We start from the raw sequence: 21,853 nt of genomic DNA, 5'->3' as shown, positions 1-21,853 counted from the left end.
ACCCACGGCCGCTTTCTTCTTTCATGTGAGAAAATGGCGAATAGGGTGTGTGCACATTTTGAATTGTCTATATTTTGTAAAATATTTTATTTACAAATGTACATTTTTGAGAACTGCACCCAGTTTAATATCTTTAAAAAGAGCAGCCCTATATGCTGATGCCTTAAAAATGTGCCTATGAGAACCAATAAGTTAATTGATTTGTATAACCAGTAGGCCTGACTTTGTTTAACCCCCAATCTATGTAATAGCCTACCGATTGTTATATATCAGTCTGTGAAGTCTTATAGTTTCACTTATGTTAGCCAGTTATGTTAATGTTGGAATGCAAAAAAACAACAACGAAAAACAAAACAAAAAAGAAACATGGATATACAGTAGGCTATATGTGTCCTCAGAGAACTTTTTGGGGGTTATTTTATATTTAAGGCGTGAGGGTTACACAAATGCCAGTTTCTTTAATCAGGCGATTCAAAAGCAAGCATTAAAGTAATTTCATAGGCAGAGTGCAAGATGACCAAGACAAACCTTTTCTTTCTTTGTAATATTTCACAATAATTTGCATTGTGCACAATACAGAATACATTAATAAATATTTAGTTCAATTTTGACTTAAGATTTTGAAGTTCAAAGCCAGTAACAATATATAACTTTACTTTATTGTAACTGCCCTGCTTTCATCAATCTTTGCTTTTAACTGAGTGATATTAACATTCAAACGTTTGCGGGGCCAGTAGGCTTTTTCTTGTTAAAAGAAATGAATGCTTTTATTCAGCAAGCAATGAAGATAGGATGTAGAATGACAATACACACTTCACAGTTTCCTCAAAAACATTAAGCAGCAAAATAATAATAATGTTTCTTGAGCATCATATTTCTGAAGGATCATGTGACACTGAAGACTGGAGTTGCTGAAAAATCAACTTTGATCACAGGAATAAATTACATTTTATTTCACATAGAAAGCAGCTATTTTAAATAGTAATAATATTGCAAAATATTAGTTTTTTTTTTTACTGTATTTTTGATCAAATAAATACAGTCTTGGAGACTTCTTTCAAAAACATTAACAAATCTTACTGACCCCAAAATTGTGAATGTTACATTTGATCCAGTTGCTGCCTCATTCCTTTTGTTTGGCTAAATTCTTATGTTTTGTCTTTGCTTCTGTGTTCACCGTCACACTTTATATTATGTTTCTTCAATAGCCCTATATGTACTTACATAAAAAAAGTGCTTATTGTGTTGATGTATTGCAAAACACTTGTGCTGCTGTTGAGGTGTGGTATGGTGGTATTGTGTTGGTTAGGGTGTATGAGGGAAGCAAAGCGTCAAACGTATAATTAGATGTAATTACAGAAAATAATTACAGCTGTAATTACATGCAGGTATTTTTTAAGTATACAATCTATAAACATGTATGTGCACAATAAGTGCATTGTCTCAAATGATTCATTTAAATGTTATTACATAGTAGTTAACAATTAATATAAGTGGAAGCACTTCTGTTGTTTTGACCATAGGTTTTGACTGCTGTCTTGTTGTTATTCGCCACAGGCTGGATCACACACACATGCAGTGGATGTTCTCTTTCTTTTGAGCCTGTCGTTTCCCTTCTTCATGAATGTTTCCTCCAGATCCCAGCAGAAATGCAGCAGTCATTAAGAGGCTCTGCTTTCTGACAGATATATTGCCTTTGCCATGCCATTGGCCACCAACGACATGTGTGATTTAATGCTTGCCTCCTATTGGCTGAGCTCTGACAGAGAGATTTATTGACATGCTGTGATTTGCTGTTAGGCCTCTTTGAGATGAATTATGTCATTGGTGCTGATAGGACACAGAAACTCAGATTACAGATTACAGTCATAAAACTAAATGGAGGGGAACACAGAGGTACGAATGTACATAATATATATATATATATATATATATATATATATATATATATATATATATAGAGAGAGAGAGAGAGAGAGAGAGAGAGAGAGAGAGAGAGAGTAATTTCCCAAACAACCTCCGTAGTCCCATTTGAACAAGTGTTAGCAACACACTTTTCGAGACAAATCAAGCTAAAAACCAGAAGGGGGTTTACTGATGTATTTTATGTTGTAGAATAAAACGTGAAAATATCTTGAGCTTGTGCTTAACTTCATCACATAGCCTACCTAATTTCAGTCATTTAACAAACAAACATAACAAAACATTTTTTTTTAAATGCATTGACTTCAGGACAATAGAACTGGAAGTGAACTTATCAAAATGTTGAACATATGCGTTACACGTAACGTGAGTTACATAATCAATTACTTTTTTCAAGTAACTACAGTAATGCATTACTTTTAATTTTAAAATATCTAAGTTACTTTTTCAAATAAGTAAGGCAATTTACTTTGTTTTCCATGTATTGACTGACATTTGTTGAGTGAAATCAGGAGTCGTTGTGTGTAAACATGTGTAAACATGCCTATTGCTAAATGTGAGCATTTCATTATCTCACTTGCACAAAAACATTCAGTATTTCTCAAAATTAATTAAAACAGTGGGTAACACTTTATTTTACGACCCGCAAACAACTGCGTAAGTAAACCGAAATTACGGTGTACGTTTCTGTAATTATAGTGTACTTCCGTGTAGGTATAAGGGAACAATATGTTAAGTTTTGGGTAATAAAGGGGTAACAAGCAGATATACAAGCAAATTATTTATAATGTAATTATGTTTAAACTAACAGGTACCTATTGGCAAAATATGTACAGTGTGATTTCAAGATTATTTCTGTTCTGTTTACAGTTTGTGTTGATGTAATTTCAACATTGTGATTGTTTATTGTTAAACTTGTTTTAATAAATGGTTTTGGTTTAATTGTGCTACTGTACTTTTACAATTTAGAAATTTGTTGATAATGCTAATGGTGAAGCTAGGTTTGTCTGTTTCAGCATACTGGTTTAATGTTGTACTTACCCTGTAACTACACAGAACAAGGAGGTAACAAGCGCCACTTTAATTTACAGCCCGCTGGAGTTACACTTACCCTGTAAAAAACATAGTTGAAACGGGTAACAAACAACACTATTCGCACAGTAATTACAGAGAAAGGTAGGGCCTACTCTTATTAAGAAAAAAAACCAAGAAAAAAAAAAAACCGTTCAATTAAAATGTTTAATTTTCAACCCACAGATGTCACAATTACCCTTTAACATTGCACAAGAACATATTTTGCCATAAATGTGGTGATAACTTTTATATACAACAGACGTACAATTTTTGCCTGGAATATATTAACAGAATAGGTACCTGTTAGTTTTAAAATAATTACATTATAAATAATTTGCTTGTATATCTGCTTGTTACCCCTTTATTACCCAAAACTTAACATATTTTCCCCTTATACCTACACGGAAGTACACTATAATTACAGAAACATACACAGTAATTTCGGTTTACTTACGAAGTTATTTGCAGGTTGTATATCTGCTTGTTACCCCTTTATTACCCAACACTTAACATATTGTTCCCTTATACCTACACGGAAGTACACTATAATTACAGAAACGTAGGCTACACCGTAATTTCGGTTTACTTACGCAGTTGTTTGCGGGTCGTAAAATAAAGTGTTACCAAACAGTGAAATGCAAACTCTGAATATTACAATATAAACCTGCAATAATTAAATATAGCTACTTTAATCTCACTTTAATAAACCATGTCTTTGATGCTGACCTTCGACGATCCAATTCAACTATATGCTGATAAGCAAAAATACTTTAGATAAAAATCACATTTGTGTTTTTACTCACACACACACACACATATACACACACACATATACAGTGTATATACACTCACCTAAAGGATTATTAGGAACACGATACTAATACTGTGTTTGACCCCCTTTCGCCTTCAGAACTGCCTTAATTCCATGTGGCATTGATTCAACAAGGTGCTGAAAGCATTCTTTAGAAATGTTGGCCCATATTGATAGGATAGCATCTTGCAGTTGATGGAGATTTGGGGGATGCACATCCAGGGCACGAAGCTCCCGTTCCACCACATCCCAAAGATGCTCTATTGGGTTGAGATCTGGTGACTGTGGGGGCCATTTTAGTACAGTGAACTCATTGTCCTGTTCAAGAAACCAATTTGAAATGATTAGAGCTTTGTGACATGGTGCATTATCCTGCTGGAAGTAGCCATCAGAGGATGGGGACATGGTGGCCATAAAGGGATGGACATGGTCAGAAACAATGCTCAGGTAGGCCGTGGCATTTAAACGATGCCCAATTGGCACTAAGGGGCCTAAAGTGTGCCAAGAAAACATCCCCCACACCATTACACCACCACCACCAGCCTGCACAGTGGTAACAAGGCATGATGGGTCCATATTCTCATTCTGTTTACGCCAAATTCTGACTCTACCATCTGAATGTCTCAACAGAAATCGAGACTCATCAGACCAGGCAACATTTTTCCAGTCTTCAACTGTTCAATTTTGGTGAGCTCTTGCAAATTGTTGCCTCTTTTTCCTATTTGTAGTGGAGATGAGTGGTACCCGGTGGGGTCTTCTGCTGTTGTAGCCCATCCGCCTCAAGGTTGTGCGTGTTGTGGCTTCACAAATGCTTTGCTGCATACCTCGGTTGTAACAAGTGGTTATTTCAGTCAAAGTTGCTCTTCTATCAGCTTGAATCAGTCGGCCCATTCTCCTCTGACCTCTAGCATCAACAAGGCATTTTCGCCCACAGGACTGCCGCACACTGGATGTTTTTCCCTTTTCACACCATTCTTTGTAAACCCTAGAAATGGTTGTGCGTGAAAATCCCAGTAACTGAGCAGATTGTGAAATACTCAGACCGGCCCGTCTGGCAACAACAACTATGCCACGCTCAAAATTGCTTAAATCACCTTTCTTTCCCATTCTGACATTCAGTTTGGAGTTCAGGAGATTGTCTTGACCAGGACCACACCCCTAAATGCATTGAAGCAACTGCCATGTGATTGGTTGATTAGATAATTGCATTAAAGAGAAATTGAACAGGTGTTCCTAATCCTTTAGGTAAGTGTATATATAGGCAGTAACACAATATTGTAAAGCATTACTTTTAAAAGTAACTTTCCCGAAAACACTGCAAGTCATTCTTAAGAAACATGCAGAATCATGAATTTGCTCGGTGGGTCAACAGCAAAATCTGATCTAAACCTCTGCTTGTTTTTGTACACCAGTAAGCATGTGATTAATGGACAAAACCACGAATGCAGTTTAAGCTTTTGAGCTTATAATATATTTATTAAAGTGTTTCGGATCTAAAAAATGCAACAGTTCACACAAATACACAGTTTTAAAGGTTAGAAGGCCATGTATTTATTATAGAAATTAATAAAGAAGGGGCCCTAAGATAAATGCATTGGGACTTACACATTTTTGTGCCGTAAATGAAAATGCTCAGTTGAAATTGAACTGTAATGTCCTATGACATGCAATTTATCTAAATGGAAATGCTTTACATGAGTCAACATAGGCCTATCACATATATTATGTAACAAATGACAGAGGTTTTCTTTTGGGCTTCACGTTCAGTAAGAGGGCCTGATTTCCTCCTGACAGCATGTGTTGCTGTAACCCGTTCATCAGTGAAGACTCAAGACCGAGTTTGCTGTAAAAATCACATTTAAAAAAACACCCTCATTTGAAAAGATACATTTCAATTGTACCACGTAACGTCCACTGCACCATTGGACCCGACGATTGCTGTTTAAGGCTATATTGTAATTGTTTTATACGTTTAATTTATTATTTTAAAGTGGTGAGAAAAATCTTTTAATTCATAAAGTTAAATTGTCCCACTATTTTGATGTTTTCCTGCTAAAAATAAACCGTGGCAATATCACATTTCTAAGAAAATTTCTGATGGGAATTTTATTTCTGCCAGAACAATCCTGCTTTAAAAGTGAATACTTAGAAAGTAAAATAGGAAAACCATGTACTTTATGTAGTATTTTATTTATGCATGAAGGAAGCCCCTCTCTCTCGTCTCCACACAAAAGCAATTCACTGTATCACTGTCTGAAGTCTTTAAAGAAACAAAAAACAAAACCGGTCCTTTTTTTGCATTCAGAAGATTTATGGAAAATCCTTCGGATAAAGAAAACGAATTCAGGAAAGTTTGTACATCAGATTCTGCAATATCATGCAAGAAAGTAAGTTAAGTTTCTTCTTCCATCAAAAGAACTCCCAAAAACATTTTGAAGGTACAACTTCTATTGCTTCTTTCTTTTCAAATTGGACTCATGGATATCCAAGTATGCAAACTGTAATATCGTTTCCAACGCTTCGGAGAGAGGCTTTATCTAGTAACTACAGGCTAATTATGTGTGTGTGTGTGTGTGCGCGTATGTGTATAAACATACATGTTGTATCCTTAGTGCCCTGCAGATAACAGATTAGATCATATTTATTTTTTCAATATTGTCCTTAAAAAGCTGCACAAGATTTTTAGGTTCTTTATAAAATGTGTTGCCTTGAGCATCAGTGAATGTTGGCACTTAATATAATAAATAATAGGATTATTAGTGTAAATTCAGTTATTTTGTTGGGATATGCTGATATCTTGTGTGAAATACTATATGCACTTAACAGTATGCAATATGCATTTAATAAGCTACACACATACACACAACACACACACAAACTGTATATATGTCTATGTAGTTTATCATTTCACACACGTATCTCTCCAGTGTTTTTAAAAATTATATTAGCATAAAAAGGTCCTTAAAATACACAAAGTTTGTTGCTATAGAACTAACAGTTTTAACCAATTCAGTTATATAAACATACATGTAACATTATAAAGAAAAGGGGGAAAAAATCAGTCATTACACAGAAATGCAGCAATCTTTTGTCAATAAACAGCAGACATTCCTCTGAAGATAGCCTATATTCTGTTTTTAGTTGCCATATAACCAGAAAGCATTGAAATGCCCAATTCAATCCCTAGTTTGTCCATCGGCCCAAAAAAAAATACAGACGAGACTCTCGTCAAACAGTAGATATCATGTTAATGATAAGATGAGAAGTTAATAAAAGGACAAATACAATATCATTTGGTACAACAATAACATCAGATCTCTGCCATTTTCCTCTATTAGTGGCCCACAGGTATGAAGACATCGCATTAGACTGAACCTGTGCATCCGACAACACTGCTATATCACACTGAAAACCTCCACTTCATCCTCCTCCACCTCAGAAAAGAACAAATCAGTTTATCATCAACAAAACAACACAGCTGTGCTTCAACACAAGGCAATATAATGTTAAAAAGACTTAAGAAAGAAAACAAAAGGCAGTGTATCTGTCCTCGTGTCAAGATTTCAGTAAAATAATATGTATATAATTACTATTTCATAACTAAGATGTAAAAAAAAAAAAAAAGTACAAAACTAAATAAACGAGCACATCCTAAGGCCACAAGATCGTATATGTTGCACATATAAATCTGTACATAATATTGTGGGTCTTTTGGACGTTTTCATCACGTGTAATGTATGTATTAACAGTGTAGTCAATACTAAAGTGAATCTCACAAGAGCTCTGCCATATATCACTCTAAAATCAGCAAAAAATGTTTAGCATTTAGAAAATTAAGCCTATTTTTAGGACCAATTGATTATTTTGCACTGTGACATTTCAACCCTTCAATTCTCATTACATAATGCACCAATTTTAGAGTTGTTCTGTAATTCTGTGATAATGACTTAAGGCAGTACAAACTTAAATGTATTACCATTTGAAATGTAAGTATATTTAAAATAATGTTTACATTATACTAATAAAAGTATCAGTCAAATGCAAAATAATGTAACATTGAAAAACTTAATGGTCTTCAAAAAGACCAAATTTTCTTTATGCAAAATATAATTGGTGATTTTGAGGGACCAAAGACCCACGCACGGCCTGGAGAGGTTCTGTGAGATTATCCCAGTCATTAAGGGAGTGATGTCACTTCCTGTGAGCAGAACTCAACTGATAGAGAACAAACCAGCTGTTACACATAGTAATATACACATCTTTCAAATTCTTACATAGTTACAATACCAGATCAAACATTTATCATTGAGAAAAAGCCTGTGAATGCTTAATGAAGTCATATACGGAAGCGCACTGTGCACTTCCACATGGTCACACGGGTACAATGTTACAAACAAATCTTGCGATGGTTGTAGGACATTACCCGAGTCCTCAGGACAGTAGGGTACGAACCCTCAGCAGGCCTATACATCACATGATGCGGATTTTAACCACACAATGCTGTTGAACTTACATAAAGTGTGTATCAATAGGTGTCAGTCAATAGATGATGGGTTGTACCTTTGCACAATTTTTTTTTTTTTTGGTTAGTCACATGAAATTCCCATGTTAGGTGTGTTTTTTGTTCCTCACGTCTTAAAAGTACCATAAAACCCCCTTCTAACCCCATATTATATTACCAAAAAGTATAAAACAACCCTCGATGATCAAAAGAGAGCCTTGTGTTTCTCACTAAAGCAATAAAAGACGGGAGTTTCCCTCGTCCTCTCTGTGGCGCATCTCTCTGTGAGCAGCGGGTCCGAGAGCCGGTGGCGTCGAGAGAGAGGTCTGGGTGTGCCGTCTTCTCAGGGCTTGTGTGTGGAGAGTATAGTGTCAGACGGCGAGCCGGCCCGGGGCGGGGTGTAGGGGACTCCACGTGGACGGGGGGGCTTGGGGAGGCTCCTGGGAGAAAGAGCACGGCTGGGCCTCGACCTTTGTCACGCCGCGACCCTGACACAAGCGCCGGTGCCTCAACAGTCTGTCCGTCCGTGAGAAGTTCTAAAGGTGAAAAACACAGACGTTTGACTTTGTTATATTGCTTCACCCAAATAATTATTCTTCCTTGTGCTCATTCACACTTGGTTCGATTGATTGGTCCACACTAGGGTTCGACTGCTGTTGAAATCATTGAATCATTGCGCCCAAATGATTATTGTTCCTTGTAGAGTTGTCAAAAAGTACAGACTTCGGTACCAAGTCGGTACTGAGATTTAAAAAATGTGGCACTTTAAGCAGAATCATAAACACCTCACATTTTGTTCAAGCGCTCATTGGATATGTCTGAGATTGGCTCAGACAAAAACAATGTTGTAAATATCCATAAATAACGCTCTTCACCGAGCGCTTGATACACACGGGAGCGATCCGGTGATAGACGCCTGCCTGTGCTTTCAAACGCTCCCGTTTTTTAAAACACTTTCAAACGCTTCCGTGAATTGATCATTGTAGCCAATCGCAGACATATCCGATGAGCGCGTGAACACAATGGCCAATCGGGGTGTTTACGATTCGGCTCAACAGCGCTCAAAGCATCAAAGCATTGGGCTACAGGGTGATACGGTCAGCAGCCATTTCACCCTGTAGCCCAAGACTGGTTGCCCACTGAAGCTAAGCAGGGCTGAGCCTGGTTAGTACCTGGATGGGAGACCTTCTGAGAAAACCAGGTTGCAGCTGGAAGAGGTGTTAGTGAGGCCAGCAGGGGGCGCTCACCCTGTGGTCTGTGTGGGTCCTAACGCCCCAGTGTAGTGACGGGGACACTATACTGTCAAATAGCACCGTCCTTCGGATGAGACGTTAAACCGAGGTCCTGACTCTCTGTGGTCATTAAAAATCCCAAGATGTCTTTCGAAAGAGTAGGGGTGTAACCCCGGCATCCTGGCCAAATTTGCCCAGTGGCCTCTGTCCATCATGGCCTCCTAATCATCCCCATATATATATACACTGATTGGCTTCATCACTCTGTCTCCTCTCCACCAGTAAGTTGGTGTGTGGTGGGCGTTCTGGCGCACTATGGCTGCCGTCGCATCATCCAAGTGGATGCTGCACATTGGTGGTGGTTGAGGAGATTCCCCCTTCCATGTGAAGCGCTTTGAGTGCCTAGAAAGCGCTATATAAATGTAATGAATTATTATTATTATTATTATTATCACAATTGTAACAAATTTTGACAACTCTACTCCCTTGTGCTCATTCACACTTGGTTTGATTGCTTGGTCCAAACCAGAGTTCGACTGCTCCCACCCCCCTAGCCCCGCTGCCGGTCTCCGTTCACATTATATTATTTGGGTCTGAACCGTGGTAGACTTCTGTCCTCAAGCTGCCGCTGTGTACCCATGTTGCCAGGTAAGACAATGAGATACACATTATCTCTGCTTGCAGTGCGTTAGGCTAGGGTCGATTTTTGTGCATAACCGATTGAAATCCGATCCGATTTAATGTGAACGGCAAAAAAAAAAAAAAATCAGATGAAATACGATTTTTACAAACCCGTTTCAGGCTACATTTATATGTGGTTTGAAATCGTATTAAAATGGCTTTTCTGGAAACCTGTTTCAGTCTGACCGCTCTGATCGGACTTTGCGTGGTTTGTGTCGTTCTCACGCCACGTAAAACGTAAGCGTCAGACGTTGTTATAGGACACACGCTGAAAGTCACTGCAGAAACAAGGTTGTGTTGTTGTTGCAATGTGCCGGACCAGCAGAAAATGACAATATGACGGAGACGTGTTTTGAAACCGGCGGAGACGTAGGCTTATACCAGCGCGGTAGATACACATAAGCCGGCTTTCCATTACAGATTTGCGCAAAACTTTTGCGATATTTTCTAAATGTCGATAAAAAACCTATTGCGAAATGACGCCATTTACATTTACATTAACTGATGTTATACGACTAAAACGTAATTATTTTCCTCTCGTGATAAGTCATTCCAAAAATCATGGCAATGGATGTCGGTAGGTTTACGTAGATCCCAGTCACCGCTAGCCTGGGAAAACCCAGACAACTTCCGGCTAATTTAGATTTGCTCTGAAAGTTAGTCTGGCAAAGAGCTCATTCAAACCCATTTCCAAACCGAGCAAAGAACAACACTCGCTCTGCATACGTCATCTCCTTCATCGCTCTGATTGGGTTTAGGTCTGTCCGCGACGTCCGTTGGTGACGCCCCTCTGGAAATGATTTGTCTATGACGCTTTGCCAGACCATAACTCAGTTACAACTGAGAATGGTCTGGTTTTAACCAGGCTAAGTCACCGCACTAGCCGTTATTATTAATGGAAGGAGACGCATGTGTGTTATCCCAGCATTAATGGCAATGAAATCCCCTTATACTTGGGAGCGGCACATATGAGGTGTTTCTGGGTGTTTCTCCCTCATTTCTGCTTCGAGGTCTTGAATGTGGCATTTCTTTGTCGTTTAGAATCCAGTATTACTGTAATACTTTTGTCTTTTATGAGTTTATTAAAGAACTCGGTCTCATCTTTTGTCCAAACATAACGCGCCTTCTTTAAAGAATGATTGACTTGAGTACGCCAGGTGACCTGTAAATGCGAAATAAACTGTTTCCATAGCAGTTTTGAAAGAAATATTACTTTTACAAATTGCCTGAAAAACCACCTCATGCCTCTGTCAGGAAAGTGAGTGAGAACACACACAAACACACAGTTTGATCCAATCATATGCCAGCAGGTCAATTTAGTACGACTGCATTCATATCAGCAGTGAACTGTATCAACAACACGCATGCATCGTGATGCTCTCATGAACGCGCAATGTAGATTCATATTTTGTAAATAAAGTGGTAAATTGTTGTTTTGAAAAAAAAAAAAAGCACTCGCGGCGCTTCATAAAATTGAGGTTAAACCACTGAGTGACATGGATTACTTTAATTTCACTTTACTACCTTTCTGGGGATTGGGAGTGGTCGTCGCTCGCTGTCAATGAAGGGACAGAAAGTGCAGATTTCATTAAAAAGATCTTAATTTGTGTTTGAGGGCGAGTAATTAGTGACCTTTCAGTCAAGATAGATTGGCTTACCATGCCACTTTGTAATAGAAAATTCTGTCAAACTGATAAGGTTCCAGATGCTTAAATAATATAAAATACCTACCTCATATTATATGCAAACAAGTATTTTTATATTCTATGGGAAAATTGTATATAAATTGAATTAAGGCATAAAATCAAAGACAAACAAGTATCAAAGCAAGCTCTCTATCATTGCAGCTATGAGCTCTGGCTGGATAATGTCCATTTCTTAGCCTGACTTCGTCATTCTCATATTCTAGTCAGACGTGAGTCTGATACTGCTCCATAGGGCTTTGATTATGAGACGTTTCTTAACCGAACCAGAAAAAAAAAAAAAACTGCACTCAATTGGATAGACCTACAACCAATCAGAGCAACGCAGTAAGTGTTTTTTCAACAGCAGAACTCAACTACACTCACGCTGGAAGAAGTAGTAAAATAATGAGTGTTGCTTCTTTTACTTGGTCCTCCATGAGTGCGAGTGTGCGACCAAAGGAGAAACCACAACGACCACAGGGTTTTTATTGCGTCCCATCTTCTTAGCGACCATCGGAGCCAGCTGATAAAATAAACTTTTGCCGAATCCCGTAGGAAGGACGGCAAACACATCTTTCCGATCGACAAATGCCTTGATTGCAGTTCTCTGTTCGTCTTTTAAAGTTAATGCGCTGTCGATTACTTTTACAACAGACGCGATAGAGGAATCTATACATCTCAGTTCTCCAGCTGCAGTCATCTCTGAGGGAAACCAGTTCAACCCAAGCGCTGATGATTACGTAATTGCAGATCATCTGTCCATCATCTTATAAAGCCCGCCCTGGCAATTTGATTGGCCCGACTAATTTTGAACCGATCATACTTACCCCTCAATGGATCGAGTCCAGACCGAACTTCCCGACCAAAAAATGTTGTGGGCGGGGTTCGGGCTGGCATCCAGGCTATCCATTTCTAGCACTTTTTAAAAAAATGTAACACAAAGGAGAACACAAACAACCACTGAACTATTTTCCCTGACAATATGTGTGCGGTGAATAGCCTTGATTCAATGTAAAAAGCTTAATAACAACAACTTTCAGTATTCTTCTATTTAACTACAGTATGAATTATAGATGTTGTCTTGGCTTACAAACCCCATGTATAAAGCGTGATCTTACCTGCTGGCAGCGCTCACACTGGTAAGGCTTTTCACCACTGTGAACACGCTTGTGTCTCTCCAGATGGTACCTCTGAATGAACCGCATGTCACACATGTCACATGCAAACGGCTTCTCTCCTGTCAGAGAAAAACAGTCTTTATTAAAGCGCCCCACACCTTCATTCTCACAGCATGCCACAACAACACACAACAGAGACTCTGAAACACCGATTGTCATGTAAGGATCGAGACTGTGATTGTCATATGGGTTTCCATGAAGCTTTAAATAGAGTATATCCATGCTTAGAAATAAAGTAGATGACTTCATACAAACTCGAGTTTGTAGAGTGTGTTTAATATGGAATGAAAAACTGCTCGATTGTAAAGTGGCACACTGGGGTTTTGGTTTTAAAGATCAGAAACCTGCTTTGAGACTTGGTTTTACTCTTTCTGTTTGGAGAATAAATACGATTGAGCATTAAAATGTTTAAAAAGAAACAGCTAGCGTCATTTTGTCTCTGTTTTTGCACCCCTTAAGGGTTAGTTCACCCAAAAATGAAAATTCTGTCATTAATTTTTCGCCCTCATGTCGTTCCAAACCCGTAAGACTTTTTTCCATCTTCAGAACACAAATGAAGATCTTTTTGGTGTAATCTGAGTCTGAGAGCTTTCTGTCCCTCCATTTACAGACTTTATTTACAGAATATTAATCACGAAATGCGCGTTTGTTTGCGCAATTTCCTTAAAAAGATCTTCATGTGTTCCGAAGATGAACGAAAGTCTTACGGGTTTGGAACGACATGAGAGAGTAATTAATGACCGAATTTTCATTTTTGGGTGAACTAACCCTTTAGGACAGACAAAAAAACAAAAAAACACACGGAGAAACGAGGCAAGAGCACCTACATAGACATTGATGCCACCAAGTAAGTCTGAAATGACTCGCAAAACTCGCCCCCCAAGTGCAGGTAAAAATGTTTTTAAATGTCTTCATGTTAATGCAAATATTATATGATGCAGGATATGGTTAATTAATATCAAAAGTAAGAGTTCCTATTCTAACTAATGTTAAAGTCATTGTTATCTCATTGTTTCTTTTCCCCCAAACACACAAAATAGACAAACTCCAATCCAGGAATACTTAGTAAATTGGGTTACAAAGAAAGGACACATACCAGTGTGAGTGAGGCTGTGTCTTTCCAAGTGGTAACGTTGGAAAAACCGCATGTCGCACATCGAACAAGCATATGGCTTCACCCCTAAACGTAGAGTCAATTTTTAGTGAATGTCTTTACAAAACATTCAAAGCACCAAACAATTTGAATACCGTTTAAAAATGTAGAACATTCTATTGATTGATTATTGATCTGCATGCTGACGTTAACCGTGTCCCAATTCAGAGGCTGCATCCTTCGAGAGCCGAATGCGTCACGGCGGCTGTCCCGTTTCAAAGGCTCTTTCGAATGTGGCCTACACATGCGTCCTTCGTTTCCCGGCCCACTGAGGACAGAACTCGTCTATCCCAAGATGCATTGCACGCCAGTGACGACTGGATTTTTTTTTGAGAAAATGCTAAAAATGTTTAATGAATCTGAATGACTTATTTAAAAAAAAAAATTCAATGAATGATTCAATGACTCACTCATAAAGACTTCACTTGTTGAATCAGCGTTTTTTGAACTAATCTCTTGAATAAATGATTTAATGACAAATACATTATTAACAGTCACTTGATGCCACCTGCTAGCGTTACAATTTAATTGATTCAATCGTTATTTGAAGGGTCAAGTTACTTTTATAAGGGGATTTACTCTATTTTGACTGTTCTCTCTGGATCAGCGGCAGTGCAAACACAGATCTGAATGTTTCTGTGTGATTTTGTCAAAGGTTTAATAGACACAGGCAAATCGTTGTCATTTAGGAATGAGATTGTGTGGGAGTTTAAATAGAGATCACAATCTTTTAACGATTAATCGTGCAGCTCTAGAGAACCTATATAGACAGGTTTTGAACCCTGTTTTGTTTACAGACAGTTGAATATAAAAAGTCAAAGAAAGAAACGTTACTGGCACAGCTTCTAGGCCACATGAACAATCCTCCGTATGCTAGAGCGTCCCATTTAACAACGTTAGGTTCGAGCTTCGCGGACTTCGAAGGATGCAGCCTCTGAACGGGGACACGACTATTATGTCCATTTCAGTTCGCATTTGGATGGTTTTAAATGGAAAGAAATCTTTCTAAGCAATATAGTAAAAAGATGTTTCTGGGGCTCCTTTTTAATCAGTTCATGAGGGACGTGTCAAAATGATCTTCTGTAGTAATCAAACTTTAGCCACAAAGGTTCACTATAAAGCTTCACCTCACTCTCAAAAAAATAAAACTAAAGATACATTTATGCTAATCTCATTTCAAAATCAATTTAAGTATTTATTCAGGTCATAGTAATGGGATAGTTGTTCTCAGTACCATAGTGTGAAGTAAGAAATAAAAATAGTGCCTAAAGTAGTAGCACTACAAGTGAAACTCGAAAAATTTGAATATTGAATATAATTGTGATGATTATGGCTTACAGATATGAAAACCTTTTCACAATATTCTAATTTTGAATTTGGGATTTTCATAAGCTGTAAGCCATAATCATCAAAATTATAACAAATAAAGGCTTGAAATATCTCACTTTGCATGTAATGAGTTTATATAATTTATTAGTTTCACCTTTTAAGTTGAATTACTGAAATAAATGAACTTTTGGCCGATATTCAAATTTTTCGAGTTTCACCTGTATTTGTTGAATTATTAAATGTCACTGACTCTGATTTTAAAATCTGAAAATGGTTGCTGCGCAAACCGAATCGAAAGTCATTTGGCATGCAGAAAACCAACTTTAAGTACAAAAAGACAGGGGTTTGAGATGACACATACCCGTGTGAGTGAGGCTGTGTCTCTGCAGGTGGTAACGCTGAAAAAACCGCATGTCGCACATCGAGCAAGCATACGGCTTCACCCCTGAATGCACAGAGCACCAACAGTTCAGGCATGCCTTTCTATTAATATAGCATTTATGGGTAAAAAAATACTGCTCATAGCAAGTGCATCTGCAGAACTTAATTTCAAAGCAGATGCTTTAGTTAGATGTATTAATCGTGTATTATATTTATTTTATATTTAACATAAAAATGTTTGTGTGACACAAAGTATTAGTTGTTAACCACCTCTGTTGATAATCACCTCCTCTTTAACATTTCCAGTAAAACAGATATGCTTTATGATGTCTTTAACAAACATAGTTTGGTAACACTTTAGTTTAGGGTCTAATTCTCACTATTAGCTAATTAGCTTGCATATTACTAGGATATTGGCTGTATTAGTACTTATAAAGCACATAGTGATGTATTTTTGTGCATGACCATAATCCTACCCAATACCTAAACTTAACAACTACCTTACCAACTATTAATAATCAGCCAATTAGAAGTTTATTGAGGTAAAAATCATAGTTAATAGTGAATATGTGTTTCCCAAACTAAAGTGAAAAAAAGAGGCGGCATTATCACCAGCATGGACTGTTTCTTTCATTTCATGCCTGCTGAATACATATTTTAAGCAATTATGAAAATACAAACTCGAGTTTGTTGTAGTTTTAACAGATTGTGTCTCTCTCTGTAACATACTGAGAGCTTTGAGAGGCAATTCATAATAATATATAAACAGAGATTTCTCCTACCCGTATGGGTGAGGCTGTGTCTCTGTAGATGGTAACGTTGGAAAAAACGCATGTCACACATGGTGCAAGCATAAGGCTTCACCCCTGAATGCACAGAGTAGCAGTGTATTAACCTCACCGCCACATGTAAACTAAAACCAAGCACTCATGAACACTGCTCAACATATACAACATTGCAAAAAAATAAAAAATAAAAAATAAAAATTCACTACAGTCTCATCAGCCAAACACAATGCTAAGAGCAGCTGACAAACTGAACATCTACTAGACATTAGAGCTTAGAAATGTGGAAATAACTTTGCTTGGGTTCTGAACTGCTAAAAGCTAAAAACTCTGGGTTAAAGTGTCAACTATGAGCTTATAGTTTTAGGCATAGAAAAAATTCATACTTAAAGCTTAATAAACTATAAATCACTTGCTTCCGGCAACGACCATACGTGCGTTCACAAGAGTCTCGAGATCCAGCGGAAGGGCGACCCCTGACCCGATGTTTGACGTAGCTCCTTTACTTATATTGAAATCCTCTGACATTTTTTCTTAAAAAAAAATAGTTTAAGGCTTCTAATTAGTGACCGGCGTTTTGTTTTGCTCTATCTATATGGCGGTTCGTTAATTCTTACCTAGGGTTACGCTGCGTCATACGTCAAGGTCAGAGGTCACCCTTCCGCTGGAACTCGACTCTCTCGTGTGGCCGGAAACCAGTGATAATAAAGTTTTAAATATGGATATGTTTCTTACAACAACGCTTAGCTTTGCTTCAGAAGGCATTTAATAACCACCTGGAGTCGTATAGATTACTTTTATGATGGATGGATGCACTTTTTTTAAGAGCTTCAAAAACTACAAACTATTAAATGCCATTACAAAGCTGGGAAGAGGCGGGATATTATTTAATATAACTCCGATTGTGTTCGGCTGAAAGAGGAAAGTCACACCAAGAATGGCTTGAGAGTGAGTAAATTATGAGATAACTTTAATTTTTGGGTGAACTATTCCTTTAATCTGATTGTTGTGCATTGACTGTAAACGTCCCTGTGCAAGACAGCATTGGAGTTAGAAAAAAAAAGCAAGAGAGCTAAAGCAGGGCTGTACAGCGTTTACTATTAATACATTATTTACATTTTATTTTCACAGAATACTTAATTTATGTGCATATACGCAAAATATTCCATGCAAGATTTCTTCCTCAAAAATGGCCTCAGTCACCATTCACTTTAATTCAATTGAAAAAAAGTGAATATGACTGAGTCTTTCAAGCCCTTAATCTACCTAACATCTACTTTGGTGTTCTACAGAAGCAATAAATAGGCGTATGTGAATATGGACGTGAAACAGAATGGTCATTATTTACATATCAATAATAATAATAAATTATTGTTTCTGAAAAAATCATTAGCACAATAAATATTAAACTATAGAAATGTATACATCTGTAATGTCAAGCCTAGCTGACAGTGTGCACTTTAACCCAAGAGCACATTAGTTTAATATAAATAAATACATTTTTACAATTCGTCAATGCTCCAGTTCTCCTAATGTACTGATTAAAACTGAAATTGCATACTTCCTATTTTCTGTTACACAATGGCAGTAGCTCAGATATCATCTAAGGGGGGGGAAGACAGAAAGACACATACCCGTGTGAGTGAGGCTGTGTCTCTGCAGATGGTAACGGTGGAAAAAACGCATGTCACACATGGAACAAGCATACGGCTTCACCCCTGAATGACCAAAGCAAAATATTAACCAAACGCATCATCTAAACATCCATCTAAGAATCAAAGATAACAGCCTAATGTTACATTCTGACCCTTTTATGTTAGTACAACATCATGGTTAGTTAGTTCTAAGTTCACAAAGAGTCCAATTAAACATTAACTCTCCAACAAAGTGCATTAAGGTCAAAATTGGAAATTCATATTTTCATAATTACTGCCAAATACAGAAATCTCTCCCATCATTAATTGACTGTAGTTGTACTTCATCCTCTAAAACAACTGAAAATGTTCTTTCAAAATATTGCAGCAAAAAGCGAGCACTGCTGACTATTGCCTATATATGATTCCCTGAAAACCTTTTTGTTCTCTCACAAAGAGACTAAAGATAATGCATATTTGCATGAGTAAATTAACTACCTACTAGCATTTTCTGAAAGATTAGCGTCTTCCAAATAACAAGTACAAAATATATTCTATTCTTAGCCTAAGTCAGACATGAACTACTGTAATTTTCTCAAACTTGAAATTAAGAAATTCTTCCTTCATGTAAAAGCCCATGACTGATGCTCTATGGGTGTATTGCGGGAAATGTGGTGCTTGACTGCTCCTCTTACAAAACTCTCAAACATATAAATGGCAAAAGCTCATCATTTTGAACATTAATTTATGTTCATTTGCTCAACATGCTGAAGAAAACCAGCAGAGGGGTACAAAGAGACGACACATACCCGTATGGGTGATGGTGTGTCTCTGGAGATGGTAGCGTTGGAAAAACCTCATATCACACATTGTGCAAGCAAATGGCTTCACCCCTAGATGCAGAGTACTAGTATTAGAAAGCGCTTGCAGATATCAGCATCAACGAAGTAAATTCATGATCAAAAATGACAGTAAATTAACAAAAAAGCCACACAAACACATGTCTAATCCTCCATGTCTAAAACAGATGAAAATAGCAAATAACGTCTCCATGCAAATTGCAAACTGGGTCCGGAGGAAAAAAAAAAACATGTCTATACTTGTCCCTTAAAAACAGTGTTTATTACAGTAGGCTCATTCTCAGGAAATGGTGCCATTTGTACCCCATGAATGAACAAAAAAAATCTTTGGAAAAATGGTAAAAACTATATATAAAGGGTTGTTAAGTTGACGGTACCAACATTTCTACAGTACCGAGTATATGGCACACGCTGCTTTCAAACGCTCTAGTTTGCGTTTGTTTCTATGTACAGCGTGTTTTTTATAATTGTAGAGCATTGTAGCCAATCATATCTGCTAAGCGTGGCCAATGCTGCCCAGAGGTGCTCAGTAAGTCAGTCAGAATCTGCTTAACCGCTGAAAACACACCAGGTTTAGTTTTGTCCAACGTGAGTCACACAAACAAACAAAGTGTAAACACCATGTAAATAATAGATTCGTTGTACAATTAAGAGAGCTTTTTTATTATAACAGGAGTTTTCACGAGAAGGATGAATTCAGTGAGCTTTCTGGATTTAAAACCGTATTTAAAATGTGCGACTGAATCGGAAACTGCCATGATTGACAGGGATAACCAAGGGATGAGACAAAACGGGACACCGTTTCTTAAAGTACTTCATTTAAAAGTTTTTGCTCTGGTACAGAAAACCATCGGTAGGGTTGGGAATCAGAAAATTTTGGGAAACAATCGGGTTGGGAAAATTTCCCTGGTTCCGGTTCTGCCTAACGATTCCGGTTTCATTAAAATGATAAAACATCTAATAAAATATAGTGGTAAGGAATAGGGCTGGGTATCGTTTGAATTTTAACGATTCCACTTATCGATTACTAATTTCAATTCCAAAACTTAGATATTCACTTTTATTTTAAGTCTTATTGTAAAACATTTAATTGTATCTGAATATCATGAACAAAAGTCAAAAGGCTAAAAACACTTACACAAGAAATGTTTGCCTATGGTTTAAAAAAAAGAACAAATAAAAAGAACAAATACAACTAAACAAATATACGATTGAAATAAACAGTGTCTCAAGATATTCAGGTTCAGAAACTAATCAAATGTAAAATAACATTACAAATATAGTTACAAAAGTTATTCAGTCAAGAACAAGTGAATTTTCTCTGTCTTTTGTTGTTTGATTAAAGTTATTGTAGAGACGGCGGCAGGAATATTAGGCTGCTGTCTCTTTAAAGGGATACTCCACTTTTTTTGGAAATAGCCTCATTTTACAACTCCCCCAGAGGTAAACTGTTGAGTTTTACCGTTTTTGAATCCATTCAGCCAATCTCCGGTTCTGGCGGTACCACTTTTAGCATAGCTTAGCATACATCATTGAAGTGGACAAGACCATTAGCATTTCTAAAAAAAAATGACCAAAGAGTTTTGATATTTTTCCTATTTAAAACTTGACTCTTCTGTAGTTACATCGTGCACTAAGACCGACGGAAAATGTAAAGTTGCGATTTTCTAGGCTGATATGGCTAGGAACTATACTCTCATTCCTGCGTAATAATCAAGAAACTTCACTGCCGTACCATGAGAGCAGCAGGCGTAATGATATGATGCAGCGGCTGAAAATAGTTCCGTTGTGTTGACGGAAGGTGGCCTATTTTCAGGCGCTGCGTCATATCATTACGCCTGCTGCACTCATGGTACGGCAGTGAAGTTTCTTGATTATTACGCCTAGGTGTTGGTACCGACTACTGACATTTTGGTATATATATATATATATATATATATATATATATATATATTCAGAATGTGTTGACATGTCTGATTGAAACGAAGTCAGGGCAGGACATGTCAAAGAGCTTGTTTCTTTTTACAGCCAATAGCATTTTCTTTACATCAAAATCATTGATTGTTGGAAGAGAAAGACTGTAAATTTTGATTAATTTTACACTTAGCATAAAGTACAGAAATATGAACCAATTTTGTGTGCCATTATCTTCAAGTTAAGGCCATTATGAGCCATTTTTGCACTGACCTTAACCCCCCTTTTGGGGTAATATATATTTTTGATTCTACTGTGATTTATGCTGCCTTCATGTGCTTTCAGGATTTCAAAATTATCATAAATACAAGTTCCCAACTCTGAAGTTACACATACGCCCCCTGAAGTAATTATGACTGGGAAAATAAATGAGTATTTGATGTAGATTAAATTCCACAAAGAAAAGAGCATGCATTTAAATGAGCATGTTTTTCCAAGAGAAGACCCACCAGTGTCTCTCTCTCACACACACACACTGATTTAACATGCATTACAGTGTCAAAATATGACTTCCTAAATGCATATGCTACAACAAACCTGGAGTTCTCCATGTTTCCTATTTTATCAGACAATAAAAGCACTTGAACATGATTATGACTTCATATGTGCTATCTAAATTATTACTCCCGTTTCCCATATGAAGGCAGCATTA

General features: G+C 37.3%; 1 protein-coding gene across 28 annotated transcripts in view; it reads right to left on the bottom strand.

Annotated features, from left to right (window-relative positions):
- Positions 1-21,853, bottom strand: part of LOC130086249 (nuclear receptor subfamily 1 group D member 2-like) — a 297,692-nt gene that overhangs the window by 260,773 nt on the left and 15,066 nt on the right. For 12 of the 28 annotated variants that reach the window (XM_056252463.1, XM_056252467.1, XM_056252468.1 and 9 more), the window contains 5 exons: positions 19,177-19,260; positions 18,368-18,451; positions 16,731-16,814; positions 15,929-16,012; positions 14,182-14,265 (listed from right to left, as the gene is read on the bottom strand). In XM_056252463.1, coding sequence (XP_056108438.1) covers positions 14,182-14,265; positions 15,929-16,012; positions 16,731-16,814; positions 18,368-18,451; positions 19,177-19,260 — 420 coding nt within the window. The remainder of the gene's footprint in view (positions 1-14,181; positions 14,266-15,928; positions 16,013-16,730; positions 16,815-18,367; positions 18,452-19,176; positions 19,261-21,853) is intronic. The other 16 variants (XM_056252469.1, XM_056252474.1, XM_056252475.1 and 13 more) reach the window with 6 other exon arrangements.

This window comes from Rhinichthys klamathensis, unplaced genomic scaffold (assembly GCF_029890125.1).
Source record: "Rhinichthys klamathensis goyatoka isolate OS25496 unplaced genomic scaffold, OSU_Roscu_1.1 h1tg000095l_1, whole genome shotgun sequence".
Classification (NCBI taxonomy): Eukaryota; Metazoa; Chordata; class Actinopteri; order Cypriniformes; family Leuciscidae; genus Rhinichthys; species Rhinichthys klamathensis.
Note: the sequence above shows the minus strand (reverse complement) of the source record. Positions and strands in the feature narration are given on the sequence as shown.